Source organism: Mustela nivalis (genome assembly GCF_964662115.1).
Source record: "Mustela nivalis genome assembly, chromosome: 13".
Taxonomy (NCBI): Eukaryota; Metazoa; Chordata; class Mammalia; order Carnivora; family Mustelidae; genus Mustela; species Mustela nivalis.
In genome coordinates this window covers 61,835,507-61,855,783 of record NC_139032.1, presented here as the reverse complement: position 1 = coordinate 61,855,783, position 20,277 = coordinate 61,835,507, and the positions used below count along the sequence as shown (strand labels likewise).

Here is a 20,277-nt window from a genome sequence, read left to right as displayed (position 1 = left end):
AACAGGGCATCAAGGTGGGTAGTGAAAGCCGGGCAGCTCTACCCCTCTGAGTGATTCCAGATGGAAGCTCATCAACAGGAAGGAGAAATGATGGTTCTCCAAGTGGCTCCAGCCGGGGCCACCTTAGAGCAAGTCTCTGCATGACGCCCCAGCGGGCCTTTTGTGGGAATAAGCCTTCAAAAACACCCCAAGGCCAGGCATTCCTTTCCCCTCGTTAACTCGGGAAATGCTTTGCGGCAGCCCCACAGCGTATTACTCTCAGCGGGCCTCTGTGGAGAGGCACTCTGTGTCCAAACAGTTTCTCGCCAGGGCTCGGGTGCAGCAGCGACCTGGCGAGGACCTGAAGTGGGCCCGAGTTCCCAATGCCCCCAGCCCAGCGCCTTTGTATACGTCCTGGCACTGGCCACAAACAGGGTTTTGTCAGAAGCTTCCTGAGAAAGTTGCATTCCATTCATCTCGGCTGAAAGGGACCCGAGATGACAAATACTTCCCTCATTTAATTACAGAAACAGTCAGCAAACCCATGGAAAAAGATTAAAGGGAGCAGAGAAAAGAGCAAGACTCCATCATATTCCCCCCCCCGCACCCCCCACCGCCCTTGCTTCTGGCCTGAGTCTCTCACCTAGGATTTAGCAATGAGAACTGCTCTCGGTCCTACTTCCCACCTGAAAATTGCCATCACTCCCCAGGAAAGTTAAACTCAGAGGCTCCAAATCAGGGAAAGAATGAATTGCATTTAGGCAAGAATTCATCAGTGGCTTGGAATTTAATAAAGATCCCGAAGTTGGGAGGTGTGTTTACATTTTTCATCTGGGCTTACATCTGCAAAAAGAAATGAGACACAAAGGCAATTATCTGAATAAATCAGAGCCAACGAAACACATACCCACACAAAACTAACAGACTTCTTCATCATTTTCCTCAACTGTTGGAGAGAAGAGCCGAATTGTGTGGTTGCGAGGAACCTTCGATATCCTTCGTCCATCATCGTATTCAGAGGTGAGGAAGACAGACACCTAGAAGAAATGATGTCCTTGTTCTCACAGTCATAGAGACAGGCTTAATGAAGCCCGTTTTCCCCTGCCCCCTAAAGTGGCCTCATAGTGGCCTCAGCTTAATGTTAAAGTGATTTGCATTTCCATAAGCAGACCCTAAACCTTACAAAATATTTCATGCCAGGCTGAAAATCCCCTCCTAGAGAGAGATGCTGACAACTCTCTCCCCACTTCAATCTGCTGATTAAGGTGAGTCACCCAGAATCCCCCAGGACTAGCCATGCCCACCATGGAAATGTGCTATGTGGGAGAGATTCTGGAAGCCTTGGAATCAGCTGCCTCATGGCTGTGCTACAGGGTCTCAGAAGAAGGAGCAAGTCTCCAGATCGTTCCCCCATCTCAGCTGGGACTGGCTCTTCAAAGCTGAATGAAGAAAGAGAACAGGATAGGGAAGTTAAAAGGCCAGTTTTGTCACTCCTGTACTGACCTTGCACAACTACATTGCCTTTCTTTTCCATGGTTTCTTCAGCTGTAAAATAGTGATTCTTACCTCAAAGAACCAAGGGGCTCTATGACCAACTCACATTCTAGATGTTTGGCAACTTCAGTGATTTCAAATAGATGGAGCTAGATTGATAAAATCCTACAAAACTTTTCTTCCTGGCACTCTGAACACTGCCTACTAATAAGACAGTAATCATTGTGAAAAATAATAGACTTCTCCCTCTCTTTCCCACAACCTGAGTTAGGGACCCAGGGCTTTACCAATCAGAACATTGGATAGCTACACCTCTACTCACAGTTGCTGACCTTTGAAGCAGCCAAGATGCTTTCTTCTCTTCATTTTCATCTCTCTTTGCAAATTCAAAGAGACCTATACATTCCTAGGAAAAGCTGAATAGGAAGAAGACAAGAGGACACTAGGAGTGCATTGCATCCCGGGAGGCAGAAACCTCACAAGTAAAGTTTCATGGGCAAGAAAGAAAAACCCTGGCAAGGAATGTATGATGGAAATGTAATGTACTGTGTTGATTCAGAGCATCAGAAAATTAGTCACTGAGGACAAAGATGTCACTCATTAGCATAGAACAGTAAAAAGTGAGAGCCTTCTGGACACTAAAGACTGTGCTCAAATATTTTTCTGGGAAAAATATTCAATTATAATGTAAAAAGACAGAAAATGGGTCACAGGCAATCCATGCATTGTGTTATTTGATAAGCCAACTCTGAAAAGACCTGCCTTGCTTTTGACAATGAGTACACTGGAAACAGCTGACATTCAGCCTTTGAAAAAGTATTGCAAAAATAATCAAAGGTGCATCATACCTACAAGAAGCAGAGGAAGAGTCCACCTCTGAAAATGATCTATTGCAGAACAAAGAAGAAAACTTCAGAAAAACATTTAGCATCCTCAGTCATATGCAGAAAAAAACAGGGTCTCCCTGGACTCGTCTGAGATAAGACAACAGGGTAAGAAAGGAGTGTGATCCTAAACAACTTTTAGGAAATGGAAAATCTTAATAACATCATAAAATTATGTTAGGGAGAGTAAAACTTAAAAGTGAGGCTGTTGAAAAGCAGATCAACAAACTCATAGATCAAAGAACCTCAAAGGCTAAGGGCTGCAAAGTCAAATAACAATGAAGTGCCACCATGTCCCAGAAAGATTGGCAAAAAGTAGGAAAGGAGATAATACCAATTATTGGCCAGGATATGAGGAAGAAAGAACTTGTGCCCTGCTGTTGGGACCATGAGTAACCCAGCCGCTTTACCAGAAATGAGCGAAACTAAATATGCACAGATCCCATAATAAAAGATATGGAATAGAATGAGATGCTCTTATGAGCTGTAGAGGACAAGGAACCAGAGATGAAATCATGGAAAGAAATATAATCAATACGGAATTGAAGAATGAGAAGACAGGGGGTGCCTGGGTGGCTCAGTGGGGTTAAAGCCTCTGTCTTCAGCTCAGGTCATGATCCCAGGGTCCTGGGATCGAGCCCCACATCAGGCTGTCTGCTCAGCCGGAAGCCTGCTTCCTCCTCTCCCTCTCTCTCTCTGCCTGCCTCTCTGCCTACTTGTGATCTCTGTCTGCCAAATAAATAAATAAAATCTTTAAAAATAAAAAAGAAAAGAATGAAAGACAGCATCTAAATAATGAGGCTCTCTGGAGCAAAGACAAGAATATATATGAATATAATAAAATCAATATGGTATTACATATAATACTACACTTGTATATGCATAGAAATTTTTTTCTGAGTTGAAAAGCTTGAAGGTATAGATTAAAGGATTCCCAGTGTCTCAGATAAAATCAAGAGTGTCATACCAAGATCTAGCTTGGGAAATGTTTTGAAATCTAAGAATAAAGAAAAAACCTTTTTTGGGGATCCAGGCGGAGGACATCAGATACCTACAAAGGAATAAGTGTCAAACTGGCCCCAGAGTTCTCCTCTGCATCCCTTTGTAGTTTCAAAGGGGGGAAAAGCAGCCCAAGAATTTTATACCCAGCTAAATTCTAACCATGTGTCAAGGCAACAGAAGGTCATCCTCAGCAAGATTTCAACCACTTGCCCTTCTTCAGAATATTAAAAAAAAAACCCAGCAGTTTGAAATAAGAAGCAAGATTAATATACCCAGAATAGAGAGGAGTAGACATATAGTGTGAGTATAAAAAGAACAAGAGGAAACAAACAGGAAGCATACAAAGAGAGCAAGACTATCAGAGCACCTGGGTGGATCAGTGGGTTAAGCCTCTGACTCTTGATTTCTACTCAGGTGAGGATCTCAGGATTGTGAGAGAGAGCCTCAAGTCGAGCTCCATGCTGGGCCTAGAGCCTGCTTAAGATTCTCTCTCTCCTTCTCCCTCTGCCCCTCCCCACTGCCTCCCCTCTCTCCCTCTCAAAAAAAAAAAAAAAAAAAAAGATTGCCAACAAGGTAAGTGCAAGATCAAGAAGTACTTACTACAGCAATAAGCTTACATGCTTTAAAATCCGTGTGCTCTTTTCAAGAAATATACTTTAAAACAATCTTAATAGAATGCAAATAAAAGGAGGATCAGCTCTATGACAGGTAAATACAAGTAGAAAGAAAGTAAAGGTTTCAATATTAATATCAAGCATGTTATAATAGAAACCAAAAAGTAATAAAATGACCAAAAAAGTAATAAAATGACAGGGTTTTTTTTTACTTTGATAAATATTTTAATTCTCAGTTCATGGAATGATTATTAAGTGCCTGCTTTTGGGACCAGGCAAGGGTATACGTTGCTAAGAAATAAAGATGTAATTGTAATGAACATTTGTGCTCAAAGTAACATAAAATCAAAGCAGATAAAATAAAAACTGTAGAAATAGATGGAGAATCAGAGACGGTAGAGAAAAATTGAACAAGTCTTCCAGTCTTTGACAGATCAACTTAACAGAAAAATGGAACATGTGATACTCAGTGACTTAAAAAAAAAAAATTTTTTTTATTTATTTCTTTGACACAAAGAGATCACAAGCAGGTGGAGAGACACAGAGAGGGGGAAGCAGGCTCCCTGCTGAGCAGAGAGCCCCATGCGGGGCTCAATCCCAGGACCCTGAGACCATGACCTGAGCTGAAGACAGAGGCTTTAACCCACTGAGCCACCCAGGCACCCCCCCAGTCATTTTGGTTGATTATACCTGTTATACATAAGAAATCTGATGCAGACTTTCATAGCTTACAACTTGAGACTGCATTCTCTTTTCCGGCCACCATGGAACTTTCACAAAAATCGATTGTAGAATAGGCCACAAAGAAAATCTCGATAAATTCCAAAAGCAGACACCCTCCATGCCAAATTCTCAAAACAGGGCAATAAAACCAGAAATGGTAACAAACTAAAATTTTAAAAGTACTCTCTGAAATAAATCCTTGGTTAGGGATTAACTCTGAGCCTCAATAACTCAGAGCCTCAATCAGAGCGTGTTTGGAAATTAACTTGGTTGTGTGAAAGAAGGAAGGAGAGCCCAGAAAGCTTGGGCATCGCGGTTCTGGCCGTGAAGCAGACGGCCTGGTGTTTCCAGATGCTGAAGGACTGGGCGGGGAGGAAGGGCTAGCCAGCACATAGGAAGCAGGTGGGCAGCCTTCAAGGGGAGAAAGAACACAGGAGTTGGAGTCCTGTAGACCCACCTTTGGAGTCCCGCTTCTACCTCTTACTGGCTATGGCAAATATCTCAATGTCTCCCATTTCTAGGTTTTAGCCTGCTTATTTGGAACTAGGGATGTTGAGCTGTATTTGCGGTTCTCAGCCCTCCCTGTGTATCGTCATCACCTGCCAATTTTTTTTAATAATCCTGAAGCCTGACTTCCAGACTCAGAGATTACGATTCGGTTGGTTTGGTGTGGGACCGAGGCATTGTATTTTTTTTTTTTTTTTTTTTTTTTTTAAATCTCTCCAAGTGATTCTGCCGTGCAGCCAGGAGAGACAAGCCCAAAGCTAGATGACTTTTCAGGTTCCTCCAGTTCGGAAAGTCAGCAGTGCTCCTAGGCCACTGCAGCCTTTGCCCACAGAAGAAAGTTTGAGGAGGCTAAAGCCAGAGGCAAGGTAACACCAAGCCATCTAATCAAAATGAGCATTATCTCAAATGGGGCAGAAAATACTGGTGCCAGTTAATATTTTGCACCCAACATGATTTAGACCGGTGGCATGGATTGTACTCCAAGCCCATTGTAAACACAATGGGCCATTTATTCACTGAACAGTAACCACTGTAATTACCTACAGGGCAAACATATGAGGTTTTTCAAGCAACAACTAATTGTGGACCTGGAACTGATAGGACAATAGCGATCAAGTAGTAACCAGAGTGTGATTCATAAATCACATCAGAAAACCCATATTTCCCAAATTTTGTCAGAGAAGCATCTTGGGGGACGGGATGGCACATATACCATCCCAGGTCCTGGAAGACTTACTCCCTGATTTTTCAAACAGCTCCCTCTTTCTCTTCTCCTGTCCATAGGAGGCTTGACATGTTGCTTTAATTTTGAGAGACGAGTCACAGACACTATGTCCAAGGGGACTGTAGAGAGCATCTACTTTTTGTCCTCATTCTGGGACCGCAGTATCACCTGTAGGCAGGGGTGCTGACCTTGTTTGGGTCACAGGACCCTCCTGATGAAGCTGATGGAAACTGTGGATCCTCTTTTCAAAAAAATGGGTACACCTATAGGCACATACCTGCCCACACGACTTTTTCATATAATTTTTGAGGAGCTCACAGATACATTGGAGCTCCTCTGTATTCTCACTAGGTCGTAGTCCAGCCTCCTTTTGCATACCTCCAGATGCAGGGATCTCACTACTGGCATTGCTGGACAACTCTGAATGCAAGAACTCCTTGGTGTGTCCAGCCAAGAGTTTCCTCTCTGTGTGTTCTTTTTCCCATTGCTCCTTCTACTCAGAATTTTTCTAAACAGTCATTCTACCCTTGGCCTTTAGCAGTCTTGGGATGATGTCCCTCTTTCTATGAGGATCTTGGGAACTGGTTCCTACAGGTACTCTTTAGTTCCAAGTGACAGCTGGTGGGATATTTTGTGTTCCTCTCAACAGATGGGATGTGGTGAGGTTGCTGGTTGTACCCAAGAGATGCGGGGATACTAGGTCTTGGTTGTCTACACTCTGAGCCAGGCCAGGAAGAGGGACAGGGTCCCTTCTGCCTCACTCTGTGAAAGTGTTAGGGAGGAGAAGGAGCACTTCCTTGGGTGACAGGAAAGGCAGTAAAAAATATCTTCACTGGGGCTGGAGGACACCCGTATATTATTTCCCTGGATGCTGGAATTGGACTCTGGGATGTATTGGGTCTAGAGCTGCTGCTGGGACAGCAAGGGCTCAGGGAGGAAGCCTGTGAAGGCAGAGTGAGCTTGCTTCAGCTTTCTCTGGGTCAAGAGTTTACATGAAACAAAAGAAGGAAGGAGGGGCGCCTGGGTGGCTCAGTGGGTTGTGCCTCTGCCTTTGGCTCGGGTTGTGATCTCGGGGTCCTGGGCTCGAGCCTCACATCGGGCCCTCTGTTTGGCGGGGAGCCTGCTTCCCCCTCGCTCTCTGCCTGCCTTTCTGCCTACTTCTGATCTCTCTCTCTCTCTGTCAAATAAATAAATAAAATAAACTAAAAAAAAACCTACAAAACTTAAAAAAAAAAGAAAGGGAAAAAGAAGGAGGAGAAGGAGGGTGGCAGGTTGGGAGGAAGAAAAAGGAACAGGGGCGCCTGGGTGGCTCAGAGGGTTAAGCCTCTACCTTCAGCTCAGGTCATGATCCCAGGGTCCTGGGATCGAGTCCCACATCGGGCTCTCTGCTCAGCAGGGAGCCTGCTTCCTCCCCTCTCTCTGCCTGCTTCTCTGCCTACTTGTGATCTCTGTCTGTCAAATAAATAAATAAATCTTTAAAAAAAAAAAAAAGAGGAACAGAGGGAAGGAAGGCGAGGGGTGACTGAATGAAAGAAACTGTGGAGGAATTATTTAGTAGTCTCAATGAGGGAAAAGCCTTTCTAAATATGACACAAAACCCGAGGACATAAAAGGGAAAAAAATTGATAAATTCAACCGCATAAAATCTCTATGGCAGAAGACATTATAAGAAACACAAAAAGAAAAAAAATGCAGACTCGGGGGGACATTAGCAACTTGTATTGCAAAGGGCTAGTTTCGTTCATATAAAAGATCACTTCTACCCACTGATAAGAAAAAGACTGAGAGTCGAATTGGAAATCAGGGGAAGGATGTGCATGGTTTCCAGAACAAACTGCAAATTGCTCTTGAGCTTAAGAAGAGGCATTCCCTGCTTATAATGTAAATGCAAATTAGAAGAGCAATAAGATACCGTGTTTCTGCCGGCACACGGCAAAGATCAAAAAGGGTGATAAGCACCTTCGGTGGGTGAGGCCGGGGGACCGGGAGAGCAGAGATCAGAGGAAATGCTACAGAGAAGGTGACATTTCAGCTGGGCTTTGGAAGACAGATAATTAAAATCCGATTTAGCAACTTACTGGCACTTGAAAGAAAGAGAAAGAATAATGAAGGGGAAGATAGACAGATTTGACTACTGAGTGTCAATTAAAACACACACACACACACACACACACAGTAAAAGCAAACAAACTGGGATATTTGTGGTAACTCCAATAGTCTGAGTTTGGATGCTATACTTAAAAAAAAAAAGTCTTCATTAGACTTCGTCAGAAAAGCGTTAGAATACCACTCAAAAAATAAACAAAGGATATGAAAAAACAACTCCTAAAATAGAACATACTACTAGTTAACGATCCCATGGAAGTAAGCTCAACATTATGCATAACCCATGAATGCAATATGACTCATTTTTTTTTAGTGGTAAACCATTATAGAATTATAGAGAGACATGTTTTATTTCTCTCTGTTGGTAAGACTGTGGTGACATTGGCCCTCTAATTATACCTGGCTAGTGGGTGTGTAAATTGACATAATTTAGGGAGGGGGGACAAATATTAAGTCTTCAAAACCTCATCCTCTTTATCTGGGAGATTTTATATCACGGACTCTATCCTACAGAAATAGCCTAAAATGTAGAAAAAAGATGGTTGGCACAAAGACGCTTTTAGAATAACATGACAATAATGACAAATTGAAAACAGTCTAAATGCCCCCAAATTAGAGATGATTCAGTAAATTATGGTAGTTCCTATGCTGGAGTATTACACAGCTATTAAAATGTTTGCGCGGAGTTTCTTTTTTAACAAGATGGTTTCAAGGCTTGTGGGATAGTATTAAGGAAGGGGTTCAATTGTGTACATAGAATGATTTTGAAAATCTCCTTCTTAAAAAAAATCACTGTGCATGGAAAAAGGACCAGAAGGAAATAAACTGCATCAATGGTGGTTCATTGGTGAGGAGTAAATTATTGGTTCACATTTTTCCTTCTTTATCCTTATTTGGCATTTTTTAAAACCTTCTCTTCAATTATAATGTATCGCTTTCCCAACAAAAAGGCTTTAACAAAATGCCTTGCCCCATGTGCCCCCCCCCATCTGGATCTGGCTCAGGGTCTATGTTCTGTTGGGGGAGGTCCTGGGCGCACAGCCAAGAAATACACCAGTAAAGGTGATGTCTCTTTTTTTTTCCAGCTTTCCTTTGCCGCAACCACGCCTGTCCTAGCTGATAAGAAAAAGTACCCATACTTCTTTCGGACTGTCCCATCGGATAACGCGGTGAACCCAGCCATCCTGAAGTTGCTCAAGCATTACCAGTGGAAGCGAGTGGGCACGCTGACCCAAGACGTGCAGAGATTCTCTGAGGTATGTGTGCAGAGAGGATGTGCCCACACCGTCCTGGCAGCTGCGGTCTCCTTCCAGGGGGCAGCGTGGCTTCAGCGGGGACGGGTAACATCATAGGACCCTTAAGCCTGCTTTTAGGAGCAGGCTCAGAGCTGACACGCCGGGGCCAAGAGAGAGCTAGTGGCTGAGGACTCTGGACATGGGGCAGGTGAACCTGTCCATCCTACGTAGCTCAGGAGTGAAACCTTTTGTCATGCCTCCTGGCTAAATCGTGCGGCTCATTCCCTGACTGCACCTGTAGGTTTGCTGTCCTTGTTACTGACGCCCAGTGACACCCGCCCCCCTGCCACCAAAATCATGATGAGCCACCAGGAACGTCTCTGCTGTGAGGGGAGTTTGGGGAGGGGCTGGCTTAGAATGAAGGAAGGCTCTGGTGTCACCGTGGATTGGGTGGGTTTGTTGGGGGTTTTCTTTGGCGGTTCATTTTAATGGTTTACTCGCATACATCATACACGGTGTTTCAGGGTTTATTTTGTTTTTGCCAAGAAAGAAAAAAAGTTGGCTATGGATAGTAAAAAAATAATTACGTTGCTTTGCTTGATCCCTCTAAATCCCGCTTTCTCTCCCAAGCGAACCCTTGATTTCCATTTACTGTTCATCTGCCCAGAACTTTCTCCGTATATTTATATACTATATGTGTTGTTTTTCTCACTTCACTACAGATCATAGAGATCTCGATAGACCACATTCCTATTAATGGGTCATGGTGTTCTGTCAGACAGATAAGTGGTAATTTATTGGATGTGTCCAGCTTTTTGATAATCACAGCCAGTAGCTTCCTGTCTCGATGTGGTCTTCTCAGTAGATTTCTAGAGGCAGAATTATTGCGGTCCTTTAAAATATTGCAACAAACTGACCTCCAGGAAGGCTGTTCTGAGTCCTCGTCCCGCCAACAGTGTTTGAAAATCCCCATTTCCACACTTCTTTTCTAACTGTGATATTAGCAATGTTTAAAAAGTTTTCCCTAGTTGGATGAGTGCAAAATGATCTCTTGCCTTCTATCCCGTCCTTCCTGGAGCTCCTGCTTTCCTTTTTTTCCCCATGTGTGCTCTGGCTTTTCAGAGCATCCCAGCAAGGCAAGCCATTCCACATGTGCTCAGCAGCCCAGGGAAACACTGGGAGCTGTGTGGGGAGAATGTGGGAGTTGGGTGTTCAGGCAGACCTCGGTGGGAGGAGTCTTGGAAAACTCCGCCCCTTGTGGCAGTGGGAGGGTTGGGGGTGGGGCGGGGACATGGAGGGGGAGATTTGTGTGTCCAGGAGGGTGGGTGCACAGCAGGGCTGGGAGTCACCACACCTCTCCCCACTTCAGCTCCACACTTACTCTATGAGGCTCTGCCTCACCAGTCCCAGGGGAAGCAGAGCCCACTCCATGCGCTGGCTATGCGACCTTGGAGAAGTCACCTTTCTTCTCTGAACTGTGGTTTCCTGCCCTATAAAATGGGGACAGTTCTTGCCTTCCCTGCAGTTCTTGCCAAAATCAGTCCTGGATTTGAAAGAGCTGTGTAAGCCGGAAGGTTCATGCACAGGGAGGGATGTTTTGCAGGCGCTTGAAAAGCAGGAGTGTTTGGCCCCGCGGTCTGTGCTCATACAAACAAGGCAGGCTTTTCCCAGGCAAGGCTGGTCCTCATCTTCCCACCTCTCTGTTTCTCAGTCCCCAGGGACAGGCATAAGGGAAACGGGACCTGCAGTGGCAGGGACTCCATGCCAAACGCTGCAGAAGGCTAGAGGGCTGCCTTCTTTACAGCGGTGACCAGTGCTCGAAAATGAGTGTCAAGCAGGTTGATGGTGAGGGTGGGGACGCCCAGTCCTGGGGCCCCATATTGACAGTGGACCCCGCAGCGATAGGGAGAGATCTTCTTGTTTCCAACAGTCTTTGGCTGTCAGCGGGAGGGACCATTAGGGATGCCTCCTCCAACCTTTTCATTGTATAGAAGTGAAACACCGAGGTCCAGAGAGGGGAAGGGACAAAGGTCTGGGTTTCAAAGCCCTCTGAAGTCATGAAAGGTTATTCACAGAAAAGTCCAGACTGAATCCCGGGATCCCGACTCCCACTGCAGGGAAACCTGTCCATTTATAACTTTCTTTTGTCACATGGGAACTGCTTGTAACCATGGAGATTCGAAAGACACCAAAGAAGTTAAATTGTTCGTCCCAACATTGTTGATGTTTTATACATTCCCAAACGCGCTCACAGCCAGCAGCCCGGTAGGAAGGGTTTATGCTCCCATTTTATAGATAAGGAAACTGAAGTCTGCAGAGGGTGGTAGGTCTTTTCCTCCAGGACACATGCTGATAAAGGGTCAGCTGCCTGCTGGACCCCCCCACTGCCACCTCCATTATGCTGTCCTCGCTGGGGTCGAGTGGCAACAGTCTGGGAGCACATCTCCATCCCTGCATGGCTGTGTTAGGGCCCTCCACTGCGGTTTCAGGGCATCTCAGTGGGAAACCTCTTCTCTGAGGACAGGATGTTGCTTGGTGGTGTTGCTGGCAAGGACCCCTCTCGATTTAAATCTCTCAGCCCAGCTGACTCCTCTGTGTGCCCAAGGGCTTTGGCACCCCTCTCCCGATGTCTGGGCTGCATCGCTGGCAGGCAGGCTCTGGACACTCTCCAGGGGCTAACAGCTTTTCATGAGTGCGAGGGAAACTGCATTCCTTTTATGAAATTGGCCGATCAGCAGCATCAAGCTCTTCTGTTCTGAACTGGTGCACTGGAAAGATGATCAAATGAAGGCAGTCCTGAGGTTGGAGAGGGCTGGGGTGGGGGAGAAGCTTGATCCCAGAAGCTTATTACACTGGGACTGGAAGGGGTGCAGGGCTAAGAGTCATCCCACCTCGGGGCTGGCCGCTCCTGTGTCTGGAGAGGCATCCTACCTAGTGTATGGTACCCAGAGGCTGCCTGGGACTTGGATTGATCAGAAGGGGCCGTCTCCAGATCTCGCTTTGCAAAGCAAGGGCTGTGTGGGCCCAGACAGTTTCCTTCACCTTGTTGACTTGGGTATATGGGATCTAAGGCTGCTGCTGAGACAGACAAGGCTCCATAGTGAACACCGGTGGCTGAAAAGATAGAGTTGCATCGGCCCTGCCCTCTCTGCAGCCAAGACATAAATGCGTTGAGAAAGAGGGAAGAATTTTGTATCAGGCAGGCTAATCTCTAGGCCCAGCTCTCCCAGGCGAGGGCTGCGTGGCCACGAGCAGTACACTTCATCTCAGTGAGATCTTTGTGTAAACAGGGGTATTTATCCCGACCTCACAGGGACTCGGCGATGAGAGAGTTAGAACGAGGGCATGAAAGACCTCTGCAGAGTAAGTGCTCATTCAGTGGACATCCTGTCCTCCACTGATTCCTGCAAAAAACTCTAGGAATACGTATCCCTTCACTCAAAGGATAATAATGTGGCCTGCGCTGTGCCAGGGTGTGTGATGGGCATGGGCCCTGGGCTGTGGAGGGCCAGGGAGAAGTGGACATCGTGGCCTTGGGGTCGGTGGTGTTAGGACTCCTTTGCTGGGTTCTGGCTGCTCATTGGGATCACTGGGAATTTTTTTTTTTTTAATACGTCGGGCTCCCTCTCTGCCTCCACTTTGAACAGCTTTCCTGGGATATAATTTGTACACCATACAGTTCATCCATTGTTAGTCCACAGTTCATTTATTCTCAGTAAACTTCATATTTTCAGATACGGTCCTGCGGCCGTCGCTGCAACCCAGTGTTCGAACCCACCCATCCCTCCACAAATTCCCTTGTGCATGTCTCTAGTTAGACTCACCCCCGGACCCGGGTTCGTTTGCTTGCTCCCTCCTTTTGCCCGTTTTGGAAATTCCATATAAATAGAATTATATAACATGGACTTTTTCTATGTCTCGCTTCTTTTATTTCCCATAATGTTTTTGACGTTAACCTGTCTCAGTAGTTTGTTTCTTCATTCAGCGGAGTAATGTTGCCCGGTGGGGACAGGGCACATTTAAAATCACCAGGGAGCTCTTTAAAAGCCGGATCCTCGGGGTCAGCCCCCAGAACAATCTCGTTATATCGGATGACCTCGGGCATTAGACCCTGTGCGAGCTCCCCAGGTGGTTTCAATGAGCCCTCAATGTCAATGTAGTTCTCAGTCGGCCCGGTCAGGAGTTCACGGTGGGAAATGGCGCCCTCTCGTGGCGGGGGCCAGGGCTGTCAGAGTAGCCCCGGTCTACAGGCCACATGACCGCCCTTGCTGGGTGCTGTGACCGGGACACTGGTGCGGCAGGGTGGAGAAGGTGGAGAGTGCCCTGGGCCCGGCGCCGGGGCTCTGCCAGGTGGAAGACAGTGGTGGGGGCGGGTGATGAAGATGGAGGGTGCTGCTGAGTGGGTGCTCCACAGGGCCCCGGATGGAGAGGGATGAGCAGACAGATGGCCCGTGGGCTTGGAGGAAGTGGAGCTCTGGAAGTCTCTGGGGAAGCTTGAGGGAGCTGGAAGGGTGGGAGGCGTGGTCAGAACTGGAGGGAGGACGTCGAGATTGAGGGGCCCGGCCCTGGGTCTGGGGGGACGGCTGAAGTGGAGGGGAGGTAGAGGTCACTGGAACTGGGGGCGAGGAGGTGAGAGACCAGAGGGTTGCGGGACATCCCCGTGGGCGTGGCAGGCACAGGATGGAGGCAGGGCTTGGGGTGGAGATGAAGGCAGTGAGCATGGCTGCCCGGGCAACCAGCAGACAGCAGCTGGGAGTGGGGGGTGGGGGGTGATCGGGCCTCTCCCCGCCAAGTTCCTGCTCCTGTGGTCTACAAAACCGTCTTCACCAAGTTATTCTTTAGTTTCCCAGTTCCATGACACGGCCAGCCAGCTAAGCACCGTAGACGAATTAGTCTCTCCGGACTTCCGTTTCCCCTTCTATGAGATAAGGGAGCAGGTCCAGGCGACTTCAATGATCTCTCTGAGCTCAAAGAATTTTTTGAGGAGGTGAGGTCTTTGACCCCATTCCTGCCACTCCCAGGGGTGCGCACATGAGAATGACTTTGCCTCTTTGTGCCTCAATTTCTTCATCTTGAAAATGGGGCTAATAACCGCACCTAACTCTTCGGGTGGTGGTGAGGATGAACCGTGTCTAGAAACTTCAGAGTGCTGAGGGACGTGCCTGGCTCGTAAGCAGCACCAAGCAAAGGTGGCTGTTATTTTTCTGATCATCTCGAATCTGGTTCTGTAGGCTGCGGCTGCCCTCCGCCCCCCTCAGGAGCCCAGCTGTGTGGCTGCCCGAGGCTCCCATCCTGAACGCCCTCCAGGCAGGCTCTGAGACTCCCTGCCCCGCTGCTGGTCCTCAGTGATCTCAGTGCTTCCGGGGCTGACCTTTCCATACCAGAGACCTCCTCCAAGGGTTGGGATCCTCTGAGGCCCTTGATCTGCCCAGCCCCGAAAGGGCACCATCTGCAGAGCTCCTCGTGCTGAAAGCACCAGCCCTTTCAGCCCTCCACAGCCCCGAGGGGCCCTTGGAAGCCTTCCGGGCTTGTCAAATCCCTGGCTGCCCCACCCAAGGGGTCTCTCTGGTCACCTCCTCTAAAGGTGGTTTTTCTTACGGAGCAGTCACCGGCAGGGGGGACACTCCTGCAGCGAAAGACAGGAACCTCGAGCTTGCATCTAATTCAGGAACCAGGCTTAATAGGCATCTGCTGCCCTTAGCGGGAATGAACTCCTTGGCCTGGCTGCAGAGCCCCTCCATGGTCCCCCCTTCCCCCCCCAGGCCTCCTCCTCTGTCACCTTAAGTCCCTTCCCCTTCTTCAGCAAGCCACACCTCCATACTGGCTTCTCTCTGCAGGAACATCCTCCCCCACACCTGTCCAGCCTTCCTCCCCAGGCAGGATGCTCCCTACACCTCCCTCCACTGCAGGCTGCCCTCTGTACCTGCTCCTTGCTCAGGGCAGCTCAATCACCATTTCTTCTCCACCCAGCTCCCAGCACTACTGGCCCCAGAGCCCTTGCGGATGAGGGCCAGGCCGAGCTCTCTCCCCTCACCCTGCACGCTGCATGACACGAGGCCAAACGCTCAGCAGGGATTTCAGTCCTTGACTCTATAATCCAGGGGCCAGCTTCTTGGGGGCAAATGCAGTGATTTTCTTTCCTGTGGCCCTCAGTCTGCCTGCACCACGATGGTGAGATGGGATGGAAACGATGCAGGAAGACCCCTGCCCCTAGCTTGTCACAGGGGCGGTCGGGAAGGGAGGAGCTGGCATAGTCAGCAAGTCCCACGCCCACAGAACGCAGCCAAGCCATTTCTGTCGTTTCTCAGCTGGGTCCTTTTTTGGATGTGGCATTGTTCCGTGGTGGAGATTTCTCCCAGAGATCTCACTGGAACGTTCGGGGCCAGCCCCTGGAACCAGCAGTGGCCAGGGATCCGCCTCGTGGTCACTTCTGGGGGGCATCGATGCGGGGCATTGGAATGCACGCCTTGCAGTTTGAGTCATTTTTCTTGGCTGTGTCATCCTGCGATGTTCATTCTGAGTGCTCGGCACTTCGGAGTGCTGTCTCACCAGGGTCGGGTAATCGCATCCTCTAAGGTACTGTCCTGGACCAGCAAGCATCATGTCACTGTTGCTCTCACCTAGAAAAGCAGATTGGAGCGCTCCCCCACCCCCCACCCCAGCCACCCTGAATCAGACCCTCTAGGGTGGGGGCCCAGGCTGCTGGAGTTTTCGAAACCCTGTCCTGGAGGAAGGGCCGCCTGCCACTGAGGCCGCTGCGCTCCTAGGCCTGCCTTGTCTGAGAAACGGGCCAGGCATGCTGGAAGGCCTGCAACACCTCTGCTCTCTGTCCTTGGCCTCCCTCCAGGCTGCAGGGTCACCTGGGCCGCCCACGCAGCTGCAGATCTTCCATCATTAGGAGGCAGGAGGGGACTCCTGACAGACCAGACTCTGATCCTGATGGTCCTAGGGCCCCATCCTGTGCCCCCACTTTTATCTGAAAACTTGCTGATGCTTTTAGATGATCGGCTGTCTGCCCCTAGGCAAGAGACTACCTCTCCTTCTCCGGGCCCTTACCTCCAGCTCCGGGAGGGCACTGGCCTGTGGGTCAGCCAGCAGGGACGGCTCCAAATCCTCCTGCCCACACCAACACAGCTGTTGGTGGCAGCCTCTTCGGCATCTGGGGGGGTCCATTATTTCCCAGGGTGTGTGTATATAATAGGATTTTTGTACAATTTTAGTAGCTGCCTGTTTATGTTATCATCTACTTGGGGGGGGGGATGACGACCTCATCAAAACCGCCCTTCATTGACGTTATTGTTGAGAATGGAAACCTCATTTAAAAAGTGAGACTCTTTAGGGGGCCTGGGTGGCTCAGTCGTTAAGCGTCTGCCTTCTGCTCAGGTCATGATCTCAGGGCTCTGGGATCAAGCCCTGCATTGATTGGGCTCTTTGCTCGGTGGCGAGCCTGCTTCTCCCTCTGCCACTCTGTCAGCTTGTGTTCCCTCTCTCCCTGTGTCTCTCTCTGTCAAATAAATAAAAATTTTTAAAAATCTTAAAAAAAAAAAAAAGAGGCTGTTCAAAGGAAAAAAACTAATCTCACAAGCCTGGGTGGTGAAATTACCTCTAAGGGGGGACAGGAGGAACTGAAACATGGGGATCACCGGGGTGGGTGAAACGCGTCCAGCTGCTTGTTCATTTAACAGACAGCAGGGGGTGAGGGGTGGAGGGTAGGACTGGCTTTGCTGGTAATCACAGGCTTTTCCTCGGGGCCGGTCCAGGGCAGATATTTAATGGGAGAAGTTCAAGGTCAAGGACTGAACTTGAAGACCTTCAACTTTCTGAGGCTGAAGCTTCATGGGACAGACTCTAGGGTTCAAGGGACACTTGTTCCTTCCTGCGAGTGTCCTCAGGGACAGTGCAGCCTGCCAGTGGGTGTTCTGCCCTGCAGGGAGACCCCGTGTGCATGAGAACAGTCCCCAGTCAGGGCCTTTGGTTTTGTAGGGCTCCTGCCATCCCGGTGGCGGTGGTCTATCCCCGCTAGGAAGGATGCTTCCTCCCTACCACTCCATACCAGGTTCCCAGAGCTGAGCACCCTTCTACCACACTGACCTCGACACAAGAAAGGAGTTGCCTGGATCCTGCTTCGAGAGGATAGGAGGCTTGGCTGTGGGAACAGGGTTCATCCTGGGCTGGGGAGAAGGCCAGTCTTTCAGCTCACCTGGGCTCTGAGAGCAGATAAACACACCCCCTCTCCTGGCCACGGGGATCCTTGGAGCACAGGGGTGAGTGAGGGCCTAGAAGGAGATGCTAGAGGTGTCGGGGTGGGGGGTCCAGCAATCCACAGTGACCTCAGAGCGCTCACCGGGAACACTCCCTAGAGCCGCCTACATAGCCCCTGGGCTTGGTTCCCAAAACATGACTCTAGCCCCGTGAAGCAGAACCTTTGGGGTGGGAAAATGGAATTATAACATCATCTCTGCCATTTATGGGGTTGCGGGGGGTCTGCATGCAGGTGATGACTTCCAGTTACCCTGCACATGGCGAGCGCTGTTGTATAGATTAAGGAAGGATGAAGTCACTTTGCCAAGGGCTTACAGCCACGGGGTGGTGGGCAGAGGTGTAAACCGAGGTGGGCTCGCCCTTGTGAAGAGGAGGCCACTAGCCAGGGCCAGAATTCCCACCCCATCCCGCACCCCAGAAGCAAGGAGGTGGATATGTAGACCAAACCAACTCATGTCTCAAGGAGAGCTCTTTGTGGTTCCCTGCAATTTTTGCCATGAGATTCCACATTAAATTTTTATTATTTTCTCAGATTCTGAACTGTCCTTCCATACCTGCTCTGGCTGAAGTATCCCAGGATGCTTTGTTTCAGCTGGGCCTCTTGGAGTGTGCAAGTCCACAGAGCTATTCTGGTACCTTCTGGCTATAGCCCCCCCCCCCCCAAGGCCTACCTGCCAGGGTTGGATAGTGCCAGGGCAACAGGGGCCAAGGACTAGAGATGGAAGATGTGTGGAACCTTCAGGAAATAGCAAATAGCCAGTGGGTCGTGGGAGAAGTGAAGAATGGTGAAGGCCCCACATGCCTCTAGGTCTGGACTTGAACATCAGCAGTAAGGAGCCATGGAAGGCTTTTAAGCAGGGAGTAAGAGATGGTAACAATCTTCAGCTGACCAGAGTCTGGGAAACCAGCCAGGACGTTACTCTAGTAACTCAAAAGAAAACTAATAAGATTGTAGTTATGTTCTTACAGAAAAATGTCAAGTTCTCATTGTTTTCATTTTTTTGCTTCTTTATTTAAAAATACTCATCTATTGTTTTCTAACTGTGATATTGATATGTACTCAGCACAGAAAACTTGGAAAACCCAGAAGAGCAAAAAAGGAAGGCTAACAATCGGCTGTAACCTAGCCCCGGAAAGCCTATGTCTGTACAGTTTTCTCATTGCATATGAGTGAATACGTATCAACAAATATATGTTCTTCCTATTAGAATAGCTTCTTTACTTTAGTGGTCCAGTGGCAATGTTTTTCCGGTCCAGCAGGAATTCTCCATCACTGTGACTCACAACAGCCTGTCCCCTGTGTCTGGTGACCCCATGAGCTACCCCGCCTTTGCCACAGTCTTGTGTGTTTGGAACGACTTCCCCCCAGTCCTTTTCATCCTATGGTCTGTTCCCTTCCTTCCTATTTTCCCAGAGTTCTGCAAATATTCTACCCACTGACAGTCTTCTTTGTTGCTTTCCAGAGCTCTTTCAGATATTTTTCTTAAGAAATCTTTGCCATGGGGCCCCTGGGTGGCTTAGTCATTAGGCGTCTGCCTTTGGCTCAGGTCCTGGTCTTAGGGTCCTGGGATCGAGCCCCACATCGTGCTCCCTGCTCAGCAGGGAGCCTACTTCCTCCTCTCCCTCTCCCCCAGCTTGTGTTCCCTCTCACCCTGTGTCTCTCTTGGTCAAATAAATAAATAAATCTTAAAAAAAAAAAAAAAAGGAATCTTTGCCATTTTGAGGAATTTGGGACAGGACAGGAGGTAGAGGTATATTCTCTGTCGAAGTTTCTTCCAATAGCTGTTGAAAAAATCCTACCCTATGGCAGTGCTGGACATACTCAAGGAGGCTTTCGCTATGGAGTGTGGAGATGGTTGCCAGTCTCTCCTGATTGCAAACAACAATGCAGGAAACTCATACTTGTATTTTTGTGTGAACATCTCCGATTAGTTTCTGACGATCAGTTCCTAGAAATAGCGTGAGCGCATTTTGGAACCTTTTGTACGTATTGCCAAATTGGCCTCCAGAAAGATCATACCAATTTGGAGTTGCATAGGGATATGACAGCACTCATTGCCAACATTATATATTATGCATTTTTGATCCTCAGCAATCGCTATTTTAATTTGCATTTCTTTGATTACTACTAAGATGGAATTTCTTTTTTTTACGAGGACTCTTTCTCATTTCTGTTTCTCCTTTTGTAAATTGGCTGTTCGTGTAATTGGCACATGTTCTTATTGGAGTGTTCTTTTTCTTACTGATTTATAAGAGCTCTTTATAAGGTAAGGATTTGTCGCATTGGTTTCAGATATCTTTTCGTGTTTTGTGTGACATTCAATTGTGTTTTTTATGTTACTTGACAATATTGAAAACTTTCGTATTTTATATAGGCAAATTCATCAAGACTTTTTTTTTTTTTTTCCATTTTTCATTTTGGGCTTGGCATGCTCTTCTCATCCTTCCAGTTTTTGTAAATATTCCCTTATAGTTTCCTCTAGTACTTTTATTACTTCAGTTTTCAGTTTATCTGGAATTTCAGCATACAGCCTAACATATCAGAACTACTTCTCCTGCCCCCATAGTCACTCCGTAATTCTTCCAGCGTGTCATTGATGTATCTTCCCCTCACTCATTTAAAATGCCTATGCTGGGGGGCACCTGGGTGTCTCAGTAGGTTAAATGTCTGCCTTTGGCTCAGGTCATGATCCCGGGGTCCTGGGATGGAGCCCCATGTTGGGCTCCCTGCTCTTTGGGGAGCCTGC

General features: G+C 48.0%; 1 protein-coding gene across 1 annotated transcript in view; it reads left to right on the top strand.

The window, feature by feature from the left end:
• Window positions 1-20,277, top strand: part of GABBR2 (gamma-aminobutyric acid type B receptor subunit 2) — a 337,637-nt gene that overhangs the window by 125,620 nt on the left and 191,740 nt on the right. Inside the window, exon 3 of the mRNA XM_082696761.1 lies at window positions 9,119-9,289. Coding sequence (XP_082552887.1) covers window positions 9,119-9,289 — 171 coding nt within the window. The remainder of the gene's footprint in view (window positions 1-9,118; window positions 9,290-20,277) is intronic.